At 36.9% G+C, this 19,926-nt stretch overlaps 1 protein-coding gene across 1 annotated transcript in view; it reads left to right on the forward strand.

Annotated features, from left to right (window-relative positions):
• The window catches only part of LOC110181950 (uncharacterized), a 102,614-nt gene that overhangs the window by 65,875 nt on the left and 16,813 nt on the right, over window positions 1-19,926 (forward strand). The window contains exons 5-6 of the mRNA XM_020949889.2: window positions 11,078-11,122; window positions 18,847-19,649. Of these exons, the coding sequence (XP_020805548.2) occupies window positions 18,972-19,649 (678 nt within the window). The 5' untranslated portion in view covers window positions 11,078-11,122; window positions 18,847-18,971. The remainder of the gene's footprint in view (window positions 1-11,077; window positions 11,123-18,846; window positions 19,650-19,926) is intronic.

Raw genomic sequence — 19,926 nt, forward strand, 5'->3', positions numbered from 1 at the left:
TTTGACTATATTAAATGCAACAAAAAACACTTGTGCATCTCACAGCAGAATTTCAATCAAATTCAATTGGAATTGGAGACTGCTTCTAAGATTCCCCTTTTCTATTTCTTTTTCTATATATTTTTTCTTGGTTTTATTTTTTGTTAAGAAAAGATGACAACCCTGGCAATAGAAAAGATTGTGTGTGGGGGTGTACCTATCCTTTTTTCCCCCTTCTTTTTCTGTCCAGTTTGTTGCATTTGCCTTCGTCTTAAGTTGGCAATTGCATTCATGTGACAGCCATATGAGCAGGGCAACCCTGCCACGCCCCCATACTTCCACCTCCCACATTGCCACATTACACTCCCACTGCCACTGCCACTCCCACTTCCTTCCTAGCCGCCACTGTCTGCGTACGTGACATTTGGCGGCGCCACCAAGAAGCACGTAGATGGAAAATACTCTGTAAATCTGTACGCTATTTCGCTTCGCTTCCTTCGATTCCTTTTGCCACTTGGAGACCCTTTAGTGTATCGGAGGCATATTTGATATATGACTAAAGAGGTGACAGCTTTTGAACTCATATATCATATTTGAACAATCTGGGCTTAAGTTGAATACTAATTTTAAATTGAATATTTTGGAAAATATTTCAAAGGTATCAAGGTGAGGGATTTTTAGAAGTGATTAAAGATTAGTTTCTAAATATATTTATGATATTATTTAAGCAAAAATACATTAGTAGATTTAATATTTATTTTAAAAGTTAAGTTGTTTATGAATAAAATAATCCAAACTAAGAGAGAGTGGGAAGAAAGTTAGCAAAATAATCTCAAATGATCATTATACTTTTTTTTATATATAAACTGATTTCTTTCATATTTTTCTACATCTCTAGAGTATTTATTATTCCAAAAACAGATTTTAAAAACTTGTTACTCTGTCTTTTTTTTTATATTAAACACCGTTTCTTGCGCTTTTCGCTTTTATCCCCCTGAAAGTTCTGGCTGCAGTCTCCACTTTTTTTTAGCTACGCTTCTTTTTTTTTTGGCGTCTTTTGGTCGTCGCAGTTTGAGTCCTTTTCTTTTGGCCTTCTTGTTTTTTTTTTTTTCGTCCTTTCTAGAATTCTGTTGGCCAAGCTTGGCTCCTTTCTTGAACTTGTATTTGCCCGTTGTTTACAACTGCGACGCCGACCAAGCGCAAAAGTGTTTGCTGCCGCAGGACTACGAATGGGACTTTGGATTCAGTTCAGTTCAGTTTAGTTTAGTTTAGTTGAGACAGGGGAAAGGACTACGATCGAGGACGCAAGTCCTGCCATAAATTTTGCTTATCTAAACGGAAAAATACAATTTGTAATTGAAAATATTTTTGTGCACACACACAGACATGCCTTTGGCACTTACATGAGAGCTGGAAAGTTGCTTTTAAGTTTTTTTCCTAGAGTCTCGTCTTTGGGTTTCTGGCTACTCCTTGAGTTTTCTTTTTCTTTTTGTATGTTTTGTGATGGCCACTTGTTGTTGGACATTTGTAATGGCCTGGGAAAAAAAGTTTTGTCTGGCCGGCTAGCGCCTCTCTCTGCGCTTCTCATGCAGCTTAGTTGGGAAAGTATGGCAATATCTTTGATTGGTTTGTTTGTAGCTTTTTTTTGTTGTTGTAGGAAAATGATTCATTCATTTAGTCTATAGCTGAGCTCTCTCTAAATATATACAATTTATATGAAATTTAATATATTTCTTGATTCCCCCATTGAGGTTGTAAGAAATCATTCATTAAACAAACTTTGTTGTCAAGTTTCCAGGTACCTTTCAGGTAATATATACAACACATCTTCATTATGACTTGAAACCCAATATCAAACTGAGGTCTCAGGTTTAGTAAGATGTATTGTTAATCAGCTTATGCGGCCCTATGAGTTATATGTCTATATATATATATATATATATATCTATAGATATTACCAAAGCACCTTATGCAACTCAATGCACACACTCGACGCTTTGAGTTTGCCGTTGCATAATCGTTGCCTGTCGCCTAATCTACTTATTGATTGACGGTATTAAGACCCTTTTAAAGGCAACATTACACCCCCCCCCCCAATACTCCATACCCCTCAGTACACACACACACATACAAAATCGTTTTAATGCGTTCTTAATTAGCTGCAGTCGCCGGTTGGCAGCTGCATCGCTGTTGGCGTTTTGCGGCACTTGTTCGACATTTTCAATTGGCCGCATTACTTAAAGTGCACAGCCACGTTAACTCCCTGGGATTCCCCCCACTGATTTTCACCGCCATTCTTGGCCCTCTCGCTCTCTTCCTCACTTTGAGTTAACCCTTGAAAACCGCAAGTGGAAGTGAGCTCTTGCCACTTGGCAGCAGAGTTGCATTTAGTTGCCATCTGCAAGGGCTTAAGTATATAAATGTGCACTTCCCTCTCCTTCTCAAGCACACATATATCTATATATATATATATCTTGATATATACATATGTTATATGGTTTGCCTCCTTGGTGTACGTATAAATCCAAGTGGATAATATCTGGCAGAAGTGAAATTGTGTGCAACTGATGACGGAAATCTTGGCTAAAACCAAGCTTAATGCTTATTGATGATGATGATCGTTATAGAAATGAACTTGAAATTATGGCTAAATGATTACGGATATTATTTGCTTATTTTAATACAAAAATAAACATTACTATTTATACTTAAAGAAGGTTTAATTACTTTTATATTAATCTTGTAAGCAAACCCCCATCCTTATCCTTATCCTTATAATTAATCCAATCTTATTAGCAAACATCCTTCGATTTCAAAGAGTGAGGCTGGGATGTTGATTATTTTAATTGTTTGCCCCTTTCGGTGGCAAGGGCAAGTGCAAAAGTCGCAGCTTTTGCCACCTGAAGAGCAACAAGTTCCGGTTTTCCCTCTGCCTCGCTTTCCCCACATTTCCACACACACACAATCTGAGGGTAAGAGACAGAGAGGCTCTTGCAGGACTTGGCACTGGGATTACTTATATTCATATCCATATCCTTTTGCTGGAACGCAGCTGCAGCTGCCGCAAATTGCGGCACGACTTGTGGCATGCTCCACTTTTATTAACTTTTTAATGCAGCAATGCCAGAGCTACACCTACCGCCCCCCCTATACCGTTTTTCCTCTGGTTTTCCACGAAGTCCTCCAATCAGTTTGCTGCATTCAGAGAAAATTATTTTAATGACATGAACACCGCAGATAAATCTAGGAATAACTAGATTTGAAGCTAACACAGCTTATTTAGCTAATTATTTTGTATAATTTAAGCAGTATATACTTGTATTTTCGAACATATTTTAAGGGGTAATTATTTCTCTCAGTGCCTTGTACTTTACCCCTGCTCTTTGCCCCTTTCGGTTAGAGAGTTTTGCCCAGCTTTTATAAGTTTATGTCGAGCAGCTGTTGGCTTCTGTTCCTTGCTGCTGCTGCTTTTTGTTTGCCCCGGTTCTCTTTTGCTTTTTTTTATTCTACAACTTTCATTCTTTTTTTTTTTGGCTTTTGGCTCATCTCTGGCATGCAAATCCTTTTGGCCTCCCACACCCATATCCTTGCCCCAGCATCTTGGCCCCGCTTTATTGGCTTTTGGCTTTGCGTGTGTTTGTGTGTGTGTGGGAAAAGTTTGCAAATTAATTACATTTTATTGGCCTCGACTCGAGTTCATTCCAACGGCAAACTTTATTTCCTCAATAAGCGCAAGGGTTTAAAGTTCCCGTCCCTGGTATTATTAATAATAATAAGTTAATGCCTTGAGCCAGTGACAACAACAAACAAGCTAAACAAAAACACAAGCCTAAATCCACGCGTCTCTGTTGAAATGCATTTTACGACTTTCAAATTCGAAAGCTCGTAAAAATACTAGAATAAAAAAGGCCATAAAATGTTGAAGGGAAGAAGAAGTGTGTGTACAATTTATAGAACAAGTACGACAGCGACGACAACCGACACCCAGACAGAATGTGAGTTTTTATGGCTAATCAAACCTTTGCCACGGCACAGACAAGATAAACATTTCAACCAGAGGACAGAAGACAGCCAGCTTGTTCTCACTGCTCCACAAAAGCGAAGTTGGAATAGCTTCGAAGGCCTTCGTTTCCCTCAGATAATTCATAATTTTCCTTATCGTTGTCGTTATTTCCAATAGGTCGGAGCAATCAAGAACAATTTAAATGCATTGCTTCTTATAAACGAAATGAAACTTTTACGATGGCAATTATGTATGACCCGATGATAAAGCTGGAAGAAATCTATAATCATGTCAAAAGTTCTAACAAAAGTCACTAATTGAAAATTTTAACTTAATAGGATATGAGGTTCTTCTTGTTTAAAAATTAAGAGCTTATGACTTGATGGATTTTCTTTTTAACAATTAAAAACATATGACTTGATGGGTTTTACAACTGAAATGCATTTTATTACCTTCTATGGAAGCTTTATAATTTATGAGCATGAGATAGTTTCGTTCAAGGAATTTATACATTTTTTAGTAATTCAATTTTAGTCAAAAGCTTAAAACAAAGTGAAGGAATCATTTCCGACCCTATAAATCATATATATTCTTGATCAGCATTAAAAGCCGAGTCGATCTAGCCATGTTTCGAAAGAAAAAAAATTTTAAAAATTTTTCAACATTTTTTAAGGGGTTACATCGTTAAAATTGTCAAAAAAAAATCGATAAAAATTAAGATTTTTTATATTTTATATTGAGTATGCAGATTTATTAACCTAATAAAAAGTAACATGGGACAGCTTTCCGAATTAAAATTAATGCATTTTTGGCCAAGTTATGAGTTTTTTAAACTTTTATTTGTCCAAAAAAATCTCATATAAAAATATTGATTCAAAGAATGCAAATATTTTAAGTTAAGTTATGATCGATTTCCAATTTTATACTATAATTCAATTGCAAAATGCTAGGGTATATTAACTTCGACTTTCCAAAGTTAATTTCCTATTTTGTTAATATAAAAATGTCTCATATTTATTGCTTGATTTAGGGTATCATTCAATTTGATGTATCTTTTTAATAGAATGATAAGTATTATGAGTTGCTTACCGGTGTCTTATAAAATATTTCAACAGAAAAGCACTTTGTAAATTCTATAACCATATTTCCTAAGAGACATTTAGAGTCTGGTTCATTTTAATAACTCCTCACACAGTTACACCTGTTGATAACGATCAGTGGCCATTATTTTGGGTGGCCTTTTGTGGCGGCATAAAAATAAAGAGTGTGTGTGTGTGTATTTCGAAAAGAAAAGAGTAAATATGAAATATATACATATAATTTTGATGATGATGCAGTCACGATGGGCTATGGTTTCTCCTTTTCCAACTGTTTATGATGCGTTTACGACGCACATATACACATCATGTCAGGACACGCACAGGAGGCGCTGTGCTAGATCGTTAATGGCGCCCAACGTGGAGCCCGCATGGAAATCGTAAAACTGACACTCTCTTTCGTTATTTTTCCCCCCTTGATAGTGACGTGGAACAATAACAACAAGAGCATGGAACACGCAAAACAAACGAAAGTAAATAACAAGAGATTGTTTTTTTTTTGTATAAAGTTTTTCACGATTTTCTTTACTTTTTTTCCGGCTCAGCTTACACTAAAGTCGTGATTTTTTTTTGTTTTGGTCAAAAAAATAAATAAAGAACGTAGGAGGAGTACGAGAAGTACGAGGAGAAAAAAGTGAATTTATTTTATATGCGTTCACTGCTCGTAAAAATCAATGAAAACATTTGTCAGGACAAGCTTTTCTGGCTTGATGGCGGCATGTCCTACCACCTTTGCGGATCCGAAGGGAAAGGTCCGGAAGTTATATTCCAATGAAATGCCTGCGAAAAGTTTTACTGAGCCAAGTTTCGTATGAAATTTGTAGCCAGTGGAACCGGAGAACCGAAGAGAACTTGGGAACTTGGGAGGGAGGGAAACAGAAGCAGGGAACTATAAAACTTGAAGTTTGAGTTTCTTTGAAACTGTTTTCATTTCTTTATTTATTTCACCCTCTGCGTCCTGCGTCCTTCGTAACGTACCAAAGGTGGAAAGGAATGTGTTTGATGCAAGCCAAGTTAATTGGATTAACACTGTAGCTATGTGTGCGCTTGTGTGTTGTGAAATTCGATTTATGGTCAAAATGATTTAATTGCCAAACATGCCCAAAAAACGAAAGCCAGGGCGAAGAAGAAGCTGTGCAAAATGGGGCTCTTTTGCCTTGGTTTGCCTTTTGGTTTTTGGGAGTTTCTACTTTTTTTTTTGGGTAATGGTAATGGAAGTTCAAAGCCGGCCAAGAAAAGTCCAGAGGGATAGAGAGGAGAGAGAGGTAGGGAAAATGGATCCTGGGCGAGAAACTTTGTCACGCACTCAGAAACTCATTTCAAGTGCGAACTAGTTCGTTGAACCATCAGTGACGACTTTCTTGACAACTTCTTAAGAGTGGAAATGCAGTCAACAGATTGAATTAGCTTTCTTTCAAAAAAAAAGAGAGAGAAATATATATATATATAGAGAGAGAAAATAATTAAGGCATTAAAATCAATACTATATAAATCATAACTTGACTCGGCAACTTCCGCTGCTTTAATTAAATCATACTTTCTATACAGAAATTCGGTAATTTAATTTAAATAATCATTTTTAAAGTGTAAACCCCCACTAACCATTTCTCATTTAGCTAAAATGAAAAGTGGTTCTAGCTAAAATTGCGCAATTAGAAATTGTTTTACCTGAAGACGTGTACCAACCAAGGAACCCAGCGGCTTCCATTACACCTTGTTGTCTGTCCTCTGTAATTTGGCCCATGGACAAAAGCTGAAAAAAAAGAAGAATGTATATATAAACGAGAAACAACACTCATTTCATGTAATTAATTAAAGTGACCCCCGGAAAGGTCAACACAACAACAAAGTCGAAGCAAAAAAAGGGACGAAACTTGGGGCCACTTTGTGACTACTTCTGACACGGCTCAAGTGCATCAAAGTCGAAGGAGTCCGGTAATATGATCAAGCGTCTTTTGTTTTGTATATTTTTTTGTTCTGTATTTTTTTCGAGGACATAACACATTTTTCCACATTGCTGAAGCTAATAATTTGGTCAAGTTTGTTTTTGGGTAAGGCTTCTTCTCCGTATGGAAATTGGAATCCCATCAAATGTAAACGTGGCTCAGGTTCCCTCTGTTCGAGTTCCTATTTCTCTCTTCCCGTAAATAAAATTAGCTCAATGAGCATTTGTGCAATCAAGTGATTTTTAAACAAGCCCAATGAAAGGGTTGTCCGTGATATATATATATGTATATATAATATATATGTGGGTATATGTAGCATGGATATGCGGATACGGATACGGATACGGAACCCAACCCCTTTGGGGACTACGGGCTGTGGCAAATAAATTTCACACATATTTGCACACTGTGTGGTGTGGTGTATGTTCAATAATTTTTCTTTCTCTTTCTTTTTTTTTATTTATTTATTTTTCCCCCTGTACAAGGTCGGTTGATTGTACTGGAAATAAGAGTAGAAAGAGGTAGGGAAAATAGGGGGGAGGAAAATAGAAGAGTTAGGGGAGTTGCCCTTTACAGTGGGTTTTAGAAATATAAAACAAAGGTTAAAGGTTGTATTCAAGTCAGAAATATATAAGGAAATGGTTAATATATTTAAAATAATTACATATTTCTGTAATTTTCTTGATTTTCCCCATCGAAATTATCAATTTATTATAGTTAAATATTTATTTAACATATTGATTTAATTAATTGACAAATACATCACAGCTGTGTGTTATATGTCTTCTTTGGGAGTGGGTTTATCTGTGGGTAAACACAAGAACCCCTAACCAAAGTACTACCATGACTCATGGTAGGGGAGAAAGGGTTGCTCTCGAGTCTCAGCTGCGGGTCTTTACCGATATTCGAACCCAAAAAACATACAAAAAATAAAAAATAAAGAAATGGGAAAAAGAAAATGAGAGGGGTATAAGAGGCCTTTTGCATGTAGGACTTCAGTTTCATGGCGGTTTCTTTTGACGATTAATTTGGTACACAGATCATTGATTAACAATTGGCCATTGATTGGGGGTTGCAAAAATGAAGAAACAAGGGTTAATACCTCTTTGAAATACTATTACTTGGGGGTAAGCATAAATTAACTCAAATTAGCTTTAAAAAAAATGCAGCAATGATTCATTCATTCCATTTCTAAAAACATTTCATGAGCCAGCCAGCAAGAAACATGAAAAATGAGTGCAAAGGAATTCTGTGACTTCTGCTAAAGGTGACTTTAAAAAATATTCCAAGCTGTCAACTGGCAACATTCCGTCGCTTGTCATCTTTATCAGCATCATCCTCATCATTGCGATGATCATTATCGTCATTTGCACAGGTTACACTCGACTTCTTGGTAGCTTATTCCTTCTTTTTTTTCTGCCCGCTTTTCTTTTTCACATTTTTGTCAATTTGTCGCGAACTCGAGTCATTTGCGTGTAAGTGTGTGCGAGGAAAATGCGGGTGGGGAAAACTCTCTCTCGAGAGAGGGTGGAAAAATTCTGCAAAAAGTGTAGCAACGGTAGCCGCCGTCTGTCACATTTGCCGCGACACGATTTCCTTTTGCCCTCAACCTCAACCTCAACACATTCTTATTTATTTCTATTTTTATGTGCGCAAGGCAGGCAGCCAACAAAAAAAAAGGAGAAAATACTCGAAGCAAAAAAAAAATACAAAATAGAAGCTGGAAAAATATATAAAAAATGGCAAAAGGCAAGCGCGCTTTCACTCCTTTTTTTACTCCCCCTTCCCCGGGTTCCTTCCAGTTTTCCTCCTTTGACATTCACTGGCATTCCTCCCAATTGTGTTATAAATTCAACAAGAAAGGAAGCTAACTTCGGCACGCCGAAGTTTATATACCCTTGCAGATAGAAATTCTATGACTAGGAATCCATACAATATAAATTATATATATTTGTGTTAAAAAACAATGAAGTAATACCTGCTTTCATTTCATTCACCTATACATATTATATTTGCAGCTTTTCGTTCACAGATTTCCATTTTTCTTCTACATCAAACAATAGTTTGTATGGCACCTATATGATATAGTCGTCCGATTTTCATGAAATTTGACACAAAATTTAAGACTAATATAAAATGGCTACACCTCAAATTTGATGAAAATCTGTTGAAAACTGAAAAAGTTATAATTTTTAATTGTATTAATTTCTCTATCGTTCCTATGGGAGCTATATGATATAGTAGTCCGATTTTCATAAAATTTTATACAAAATTGTAGAGTATAATAAAATGGCTATATCTCAAATTTGATCCAATTCTATTGAAAACTGAAAATGTTACAATTTTTTTTGTAAAAATTTTCCGATCATTCCTATGACAGCTATATGATATAGTCGTCCGATCCGGCCCGTTCCGACATATATACGAGTGAGAGTATATAGAAGGCTAACTACAAAGTTTCATTCAGATAGCATCAAAACTGAGAGACTAGTTTGCGTAGAAACGGACAGACGGACAGACGGACAGACGGACAGAAGGACAGACGGACAGACGGACAGACGGACAGACGGACAGACGGACATGGCTAGATCGACTCGGCTGTTGATCCTGATCAAGAATATATATACTTTATATGGTCGGAGGTGCCTCCTTCACTGCGTTGCAAACTTCTGACTGAAATTATAATACCCTGCAAGGGTATAAAAATGAATAACGCACGCTTGCCTGTGGCTGGAAATTCTATTTTATTTGTGGGAAAAATGCTTTCACTCTTTTCTTTTTTATAGTACTTGGGTTTTCCCCCCCTCTCTCTCTCTCTTTGGACTGAAGACTCGTTCTTGGGCTCAATTAAAACATTTTCGCAATGACATTTGTGGGGCTTGACTTGGCTTCGAAATGGACGAAGCAACCTTTTCTCCATTGAGGTTTATATATTTCCCTTATTTTTCATCCTTTCTTTTTTTAAGCGGCTTAAGCTTTTTTCTTGATGCTTTTTTATTTAATATCAAGACAGCAATTTATTTAATGTATAAAACTCATTTAGATCTCTTGGAGAAAAAGAAAAATATGCTTAACCAAACTTGTGAGTCAATTTTAGTAAAGTAACATAAGGTGTAGGTATTCTTATTGTACTGAAAAGAGCTTAAAAATCCATTAGGTTAAATTGAAAACTTGATATTAACAATTCAAATCAAGGGAGACTAGAGAATTTCGGTATACTGAAGAAGATTCCGTCAAAAACATCCTAGAAATCAAATCACTAACTAGCTAAACATATCCTAAATATATAAAAACATTAAATATTAATTACAATTACCTTTAAAAGGTACATTTTCCCTAAAACATATATATACCAATAAGATATATTCTGTAGATATCTGTAGAGCCGCAATTTCCTTGCCCAGGCTCAACTAGCCACAATTATCCCTGGCTTCTGTGAGGAAAATCTCAATCAAAGTATCCCACTTTTCTCCTCCCCCCTTAGAGACGGGCCGAAAAAGTTCCAAAACTGAACAGAATCCATAGACAAACGGCATCAGAATTTAATTCAATTGCAAATCCCATATCATCCCCACAAAGTTGAGAGAAACATTCAATTATGAATTCTGAGAAAAGCTAAAAAAAAATACTGGAAAAACAGAAAAACAAGACAGAAGCACACATACACAGAAAATCAGGAGAGAGCGAAAAACTACAGAAAACTGTTTTATTTATCCAACATTTGACTTTGAAATGATGAAAATGCTAAAGCAAAATGCTTGGAAGCCAAAAATGTAAGGAGGAAAAGGCCAGGGGCTGAGGAGGGGGAAAATTTCATTTGGTCTGACATTGTAAGTCACATTTGATGTACAATGGCTGGGCTGCTTTTCCAACTGATGCCGATTGATGGAGTTTTCTTTTTTATTTTTTTTTTTTGAGGATTTTTCCACTCGTTTTTCTTTGCTTTCCTTGAGTGTGTGTGTGTGATGCACAGTTTGTTTGAAAAGTATACGCATGCTAATTAAATTTTAAATTCATTCTAATATTTTTTGTCTTTTCTTCTTTTTTTGCAGAGTTTGCTGGCAAGTGTGACTGGAAAATATCTACGAAAAATTAAGGTAAGAAAGGAAAAAATAAAAAGAAACCCCCTTAAAATCTTTACAACGCCCCTGTCTTGTTCTCTTTTTTTTTGGTTTAAATCTTTTATTTGGCAGAACCTTTTTTCCTTTGGTTGATACTAAAACTTATTGGAATTTCGAAAATGATAGCGTTGACATGAAAGTTTGGACCCCTGGCCCCCTTAGGCCCCCTTAACCCCACCCCTGTCATCACCCAAACTCTATTTTTTTTTGTTATTTCACTTTTATTGTGTTTTATGTCGCAACACACACACAAAAGTCAACCCAGAATCGGCTTAACGCACAATCAGAAAGGAAATTTGAAGGGCAACAATCCGAAAGATGCGTATCTTGTGGTCCCCCCTTTCCAACCTCCAAAATAATCCCCATTCTACCCCCCGCCCATGTGTGTGTGTGCTTAACTGTCTCTTCATCAGCATTTTCAGCTCAATATTTCAGATATGCATCTCATCTTCTCTGGGTTTTATTGTCATTTTAAGAGGTTTTTCTTCTACAAGCTCCTCCAGCTTAGATACAAAATGCAGCTGACCAATGAAGAGTTTTGTTTATGATTTGTCAAGATCTTTGGGCCCAAGAGAAAATGTGTTTTAAATTGTGATAAGAAGGGCATTTTTCCCCTCTAGTATTTTTTTTTTTTTTCGAAATATAAACGTGATTTCTCTCATTGCCACATAATAATATTTCCCGAGAAAGCCAACTGATCTTTTTCATATTTTTCCCCAAGTGTAAAAGATTGCAACGGAAGGGTTTTCCCTGAGCAAACTGTAAATGAAGCCTCTCCTCTAGTGCTAATAAATTCACCTTTTACCGCAAAATATTGGCCAACATTTGCAAAAGACAAACAGCTCGCTGGCGACTCCCCTATTCCTGGTATATCCTGGTGTATCCTTGCCCCTGTTCCATGGGCGTAGTGTGCCAACATAAATCTCCTTAACAATCTGCCTCCATCTTAGCCACCATTTCAGCTCTCCCCATTTTTCCTGTGCATTTTCCCTAGAATTTCCCAAGCAGGCTCGTGCTCATCTTTCCTCCGACTCCTCTTTTCCGAGCCCCCCTCGACTGTTGATTTTTGTCAACCTAATACAAAAGGCAAACAAAATTTGTGTTGGCATTTGGTTAGATTTTCCTGAGAGTGAGGGGTTATTTCTGGCTGTTTGTGGGTGGAAAATCTAAGGAAAATCAGGGGGTTGGAAACTAAAGTTAAGGCTTGGAGTTCATCGAGGAGCAAGTGGCCTCTGGGGAGGAGACAGGACTTGTTGAAGGAAGCCGGAAATCAAATATTCCAAGAGTTGTATAAATTACAGGTGGCGGGTAATATCATGGCGATAATCGGTGGTTTTGCTGAACTTTGACCTCTTGACAGTTATCTGGGATATATAGCACACAATTAAATTATATTAAGTAGTTAGAGCCAATTAAATATAATGGAAATTAAGCTAAGTTTCCTTCAAGTTGCTCATTGAAGTATCAAGAAAATATCTTTGGCTTTAATTCAAAACCGACTTGCTGAGTTTTTATCTTACTAAAATCTTTTATTTCCATTTTATTCTTTAAATAATCTCACAGTATTTGATTAAATATTGGACTCATAATTTTTTTTTTTACTTAATTCTCTGATCTCATTTCCCCTTCTCAAATTTTCACACTCTGATATATTATCCAATACAAAACCATTCGCTGTGAGAAGAAAAGCGTAACAGCTGTGGGTGGAAAATGCATTTCCCTTTCATTAAGCGTTTGTTGTTTCTGAGAATATATATATACATGTGTATGTATATGTATATTTTTGTGGCTGTTGTTGCCGTTTCCCATATGTTGTTGCAGCTGCAATTGGCCACCAAGTTGTGGCCCACATTTTGGGATGTGTTTTCATTGGTGTCCCCTCAACGCTCTCTCCTCTCTCCCTCTCTTGGTTTTTGGCCAAAAAAGCATCCACTTGAGTGATTCCCTAGACCTAGCCCACAGCCACGCCCCGTCTCCCCTCCCCCTTTCTAGTGACCAGACCGCCAGCCGGAAAAGTTTCGTGTATGTATGTTAATTAAAGTCATTACGAGGAGGTCGCCACTGAAAGGGAAACAAAAGGCGAAAATGGCAAGCGGCAGGAAATTGTTCACTGAGGGAAAATACTAAATACTACATATAAAGTGTATATTTAAGGAATATGAAATATATGTCCAATAAAGAGAGATAAAGAGATAATTTATTTAGAGCAATTAAAGCAAAATGCACAATTTTATCTGTTTTTAAATCATGTCTGATAAAGCCCTTAAAAGTATGCTGCATAAAATATAGTTCAACATAGATCATTGCCTATTTTTGGAAACTCTTTTAACGAATTTTTAAGTGATAGAATTATTTGATAATAAATAGAACAGAATACATATAATAAATTCTACAATGAATTCTGAGTAAATCTAATGTATCAATAATTATATAGAACTCATACTATTGAAATAATTACAAAACATTTCATAAATATATATTATAAACCCATAAATATATATATAAAATCCTCTCTGTACTATATATATATATATGATATATATGACTATATATTAATTCTTATAACTTCCATACAATTTTTGACCTGTGTAGGTGAACAAAAGAGGGTGTCCGTGTGTGTGTATAACTATGAGGTGGGCAGAGAGTGTGTGTGCCACACACACAACAACTACAAAGTGAAGCCAAACGCTGCGCCAAATTGGCCAATTTTCATATGCATGCCAAGCAGGAGCAGGAGCAGCAGCAGCAGCTAAGGGCAAAAGAACCCGGAAAATGGGTTGGAGAAAAGCACACCCAGGGGTGGCTAGGGAAAAATCTCCTCTTTTTGGCATTGACATCAATGAATAATTTTGGCCAGTAAAGGAGGAGGAGGAGTGCACATGGGGGAGGTGAATGGAAAGTGATGCAGACGCCACGTGTCACAGAAGCATTGTTGAAATAACGAAACATGTGAGAGATGCCACAAGCAGGGCGAGAAAATGGGGAACAATATATTAGAAATTTATACGAAAATATAAAAAAATATAAAAACTGTTAAAGGGATTCATACAACTTAAAATTCCTCTTTATTTTTTTTGTTCTTATTGACTCAAATTAAATTTAATACCATTTCTCCAAGCTGGTGAAGTTTAGAACTTTGCTATAGTTTCTTGCGGTGTAGTTGTGCTTTCATCAACATCATGACCACCCCTCCAGGACCTCTAATGATGCACAACATGCACAAAATGTGTTAATGACAAACCAACTCTCGACTCCCCATACCTGGACTCGATCCCTCTGTCTCTCAGAAAGCACTCGATAGCTGCCTAATGAGTCCGTCCCGTATGAACCTGTTGCCCCGTTGCCATGCCATTGGCATTTGCCCATTTTTCGCAGGACCTACACAGAGGTCCTACTGCTCCTACTGCTCCACCTCGCATCTCCTCATCGTTCTGGCCACGTCCCTGAGTTACTTTTGCTTTTCAAATCGACATGGCCCTGGCCAGAGTGAAGCAAATTAAATTGCAGCATGAAATCGAATTGCCAGCAGGCAGCTGAGGCATTCAAATCTTTTGGCATTCCAACGGACCAGCCCAGCATCCATAAGATACGCTCTGCAGCTGCTGCCCGAACAGGAAGTGGATTCAGCCCAAGATTCAGCAGACTTTAAATTGCTTTTCACCTGGCGCAAAAAAAGACAAAAAAAATACACAAAAAATATACAGAGAGACTCTCACTGGAACTAGAAAAATATATGTATATAGAGAGAGAGAGGAAGAGCGAGTTCTACAAAGTGTTCGATTAAAATAGATATTTTTATGGCTTTTGCATTTGAAAATTGCATTAGGCAAGTGGTTTTGGCCAAGCGAGAAGGAGTAACTTGAATTGTTTTCATTGCCCAGATCGCTCCATAAAGATATCTTTTACATTTTAAAACGAGAGAACTGACTCACGAAATGGAGGGGAATTTCTAAAGAAATATTCAAGTAGAAAATTGAAAGTAAACTATATACAAGTTTAGCAAATCTTTTCTATACTTCAAATATGTTGCTCTGTACAAACTTCTTCTAAAATAATCGATTTCAATTTCAATATCTTCCCTCATATCCTGCCAAATAATTTGTGTTTCTAAATCACTGCCAATACTTTTGGCATCTAGCACTTTTTGGTTTTATTCCCAAGTTAGATGTTTTCCTACGAATCTTAATTGAAAAATGCACATCAATTGCTATATTGTCCATAGTTTCCATCCGGAGTTATCATTTTAATTCCCACATTTTCTTTTTTCTCTCTAGGCATTTCTCTTTTTTGTTTGGCTTTGGCCAGAACCAACTCAATCTGGGAAAATCAAAATCAAAATCAAAATGTTGCACAAAATGCAACGAATAAACAGCATATTGTTGTCATTGTTGCCGTTGTTGTTATCATCGTTTTTTTTGTTTTGTTATTTTTTTGTGATGCATTTGTTGCTGCTGCCTGCCATTGTTGTTACTTTTGTTGGCAACGCCTCGACAAGACCACAAACAACTCGTTAGAATTTGCATGTGAAATGCAATCGGCAAACAAAAAAAGCACAATAAAAAACAAGGACCTGAGCCAAAAAGGAAACAACCATTGCCAAAAAAAAGCAGCGAAAAAAAAAAACAAGAAAAGAAACTAATTTCGGAAAGCCGAAGTTTATATACACTTTTAGTTAGCAATTGATCGATTGGGAAATAAATCTTAACTAAGCTTAAAACATTCGATTTCTTAGAATCGATATTTATTGATATTTCTATGATAATTTTGTCGATAAATCAGAGATTCAAAAACTCATAACTCAGCCAAAAAAGCATTAATTTTAATTCGGAAAGCTGTCCCATCTTAGTTTTTATTAGGTTTACAAATCTGCATACTATATTTAAAATTTTTAAAAATTAATTTTTTTACAAAATTTTTGACGATGTAATCCCTTAAAAATTGTTGCAAAAATCGATTCGGCTGTTGATGCTGATCAAGAATATATATGATTTATAGGGTCGGAAATGACTCCTTCAACCTTTTTTTTTTCAACCTTTGACTAAAATTATAATTCCTTGTAATACCCTTAAAATGAAACAAATAACCAAAGCAAAAAACTAACTAAAAAATAGTACATATGGGAATATTGTCTATGCAAGTCTAAGGTTTTTATAACTTGGTAGGTATAGAAAATAATTTAGGAATATATAAATATTTTAAAAATCAAGCTAAGAGGTCCAATTTTTATACAGAAAAATATTTTCCTTTTACAAAATACTATATAAATCAAATAAATTACAACAGAAAACCCTGGCAAATTTAAGTTTCCAATTTAAAAAAATATTTATTTATTTATATGAAAATATATATCAAAATAACTGCTTTATATTTTCAATATACCCTTTGAAAGAACCTAAAAATTGCTTCAAATAAAAAACAAAGCTAACAAAAAACTAAAAGAGAAAGAGCAACAAAAATGGCAAATACGCAGGCACAAACATTTCCCCGAGCTTTGTTAAGTGGAATAGAGATGGGCATAAAAGCGAGATAGAATTTTTTCCGGGGGGGCGGAAAGCGGGAAAATGGAGAGCAAATAGAGCGAGGGAAATGAAAATATCTACGAGGGGCAATGGAAATTGGGTATTCCAATGGCCAACAACTAAGCATTTGACTATATAGCAGCGGATGGCTATCAATTTGATATATCAATCAGTTGTGAGAAAATGAGAAAAGAGAACGCGAACGAACGAGTTGTTGCAAGGGAAAATTCATTTGGATTTTGTTTGGAGGCAGCCACGCCCCCTGGTCAAAAGGGGGAGGTGGGAGAAGGGTGTATTCCTCTGGTGTGAAATGTAATAGCCAGAATGAACATTTGGTTTATGGCCAAATTATCAGAAATATTTCAAATATTGCAACACTCAATTTTCATAACATTTTCGTACAACAATTAATTGTTGATCAATGGAAAAAGAGAAGCTGAAAAAATGAATATTCTAACTTAAATGATTAGTGTAATAGATACTTAAATTCCTATTTAACTTACAAACTTCATATGTTTTCATATATATTTTCCTTTTTATGTACATATATATATTTATATCCACTTATATTATGTTTTCCATTTGGACATGTTAATAACCATCGACTCGAATCGCTATTTGATATGGTTTTATTACCATCCGTCCGTTAATAGCCAGGCCTTCTTCCCCCATCCACCCACTCACACCCACACACAGCGTTGGCCTTGAGCATTGCAGATGGCCGTATACTTATATGGGCGAGTGTGTTCCGGTTTTGTCAGTCTGCCTCTAGGATTATCTTGGACACACGCTGGGCTCACTCATAAAGGGAGCCCCTGGTCCCCCTTCCTTTTTTCTTATTTTCTTTTTTTTTTTTTGGCCTCCTCTGATTGATTTATGTTTTCCCCCCCTACGCAAAAAGGGGGTAGGAGGCAGGCAGGCAGAGCAGCAGCTCTCCACTAGCTCTATTTTTTCCCACTGCCTCTCCTTTGACTGTTAATAGCTTTAATGCTGCTTTATGGCATTTCGTGGAGGAAGAGCCACAAATATTGTACATTGGGATCTGGAACTGGAACTGGAACTGAAACTGAAGCTGAAGCCGAAACTGGGACCTCGCATGCCAACGCCAAATGTTTTACATGTCTGCCCTTTAAACACTGAACGAAAACATATAACATATATGGTTATATTTACAAATATGTAACAGAGAATTTTCTTGGAGAGAAAACCTGCTTATTTTGTATTAATTATCCCACTTAAAACACTTAAAAATCTTTGTCAAAAGGTACTTGTTTTGATTCCAGGCAAGAAGCCTTAGAATTTTGCTAACGAATTCTTTTAATATCAGCTGATTTTGTACTTAGGAATTTTAAGAAAGGTTTAACTATTTAAAAAACAATTAAATCACTAAACTAACTTTGCTCAAAGATACTTATTTTGATTCCAATCAAGACGCTTTAGTAGTTCTTATTTTCCTAATAGTTGAACCTCAATACTTCCTGCCTCTAAATTCATAATTGAGAATTTTAAGAAAAGTTTATCCTTTGAAAGGAATAGTTGTGAAATATACTTTTAAGAATTCAAATGTGTTATTGATTTATATTTATAGTTTTACCAAGATTTATATGTTTTACTTTACTCTTCAATCTTTTCTTTTCTTTTGTAAATAATAATTTTTGTAGATATATACTACTTAAATTCATACTTGAGAATTTTAAGGAAAGTAATCCTTTAAAAGAAATAGCTGTGATTTCTTCTTTTAGAAAATCAAATATGTACTGTTTTTATATTTATACTTTTGGAAATATTTAAATATATTTCTCAACTCTTTATAAATATATTCTCTTACTTTTCAATATTTTTTTTTTGTATCTATCCCGTCTTAGTTTCTATTTTTTTGTTTCGAGTGCATTCTGCTTGCCACTTACTGTGGCAACAATGTTCGAGCATAAATAAATTGGCATCGGCTGCGGGTGCGAGGCTCATAATTCCAGCTTTTATTTGTGGGATTCTGGCATGGCATGTCCGTCATGCATCCCTGCTTCTCCTTCTTGGCCTTCTCAACGCATTTCTGAGCGATATTCTCTCTTCCCTCCCTCACCGATATTCTCCATTTCTCTTTCTCTCCCTCTCTCTGTCTCTCTGCATTGTCCACTTTCTCCACTCTCCATGCTGATTAATGGCTTTTCCCGTTCTCTGCAGATGATGTCCAACTCCAAGTCCTGCGGCTGCTAAGTTCCCGCCAAGACGCAGTCAGCCTTTCTCTTCGTCGTGAGAAGAGGAGAAGGAATCTCGACCAGGAGAGGAATCGCTTGAAGCTATATACCATGTATCCGGCCAGCGGCAGTGGTGGAGGAGGCGGTGGAGGCAGTGCAGCCACGGCTGCCAAATTCCAGAATCGCTGCGGATCACCGCAGTTTGCCAACGAGTATCCGCATCCACATCCGCACCAGCATCCGCATCAGCATCCGCATCAAACGCAAACGACATCGGTGGCAGTGCACAGTGCTCCACCGGGTGTGGTTGGCGTTGGAGGTGGCTCCAGTGGCGGTGGTGGTGGTGGTGGCGGCTCCATGTCCATGCGACATGGCCAACGGATGGTGGCCTCACATCAGCATCCCAGCAATCAGATGACCCTGAACCATGGCCACGGAATGGGTCATAATCATGGCATGGGTCATGGCCATGGCCATGCGGCAGCCACCTTGGGGCATCCGCATCCGCATCAGCACAGCGGCGGCAGCAGCAGCAGTGGCAGCAACAGCCACGGTCATGTGGGTTCGCACCTGATCTTTCCCGATGACATGGACAGCATTGAGTTCTGTATGCCAGCGCCACCCTCATCCTCATCCTCCTCCTCGCAACAGAATGGCATCGGGATGGGAATGGGATTGGGAATGGGCGATCAATTGCTCATGGGCAGCAGTCACGGTGAGGCATTCACGGAGAGACGACGACGGGGACACAGTCGGCGGAGCAATCACAAAATGGATGTGGAGCAGCAGGTGAGTTATTAGATTAGATTAAACTAGATAATCCTAGCTAGTCAAGGTATCAAGTATTTATCTAGATCTATATGTTAATTTTTATACATTTATCGTAACATTTTGCGAGGATTTGTTTCAACTGTTGAGCTGGTTAAGCCTTTAAATTATATGGAAATCATCAATGATGTACGGAATGGAAGTTCAGCCTTGTTGCACCTGACAAGTTAATCTTGGAACAGGTCACAGTTTGTCCCAAATTCATGCTTTTTTACCAAAGATAAAATTTATATTCCCT

The sequence above is a fragment of the Drosophila serrata genome, unplaced genomic scaffold (assembly GCF_035046125.1).
Source record: "Drosophila serrata isolate PLE 108 unplaced genomic scaffold, ASM3504612v1 contig_276, whole genome shotgun sequence".
NCBI lineage: Eukaryota > Metazoa > Arthropoda > Insecta > Diptera > Drosophilidae > Drosophila > Drosophila serrata.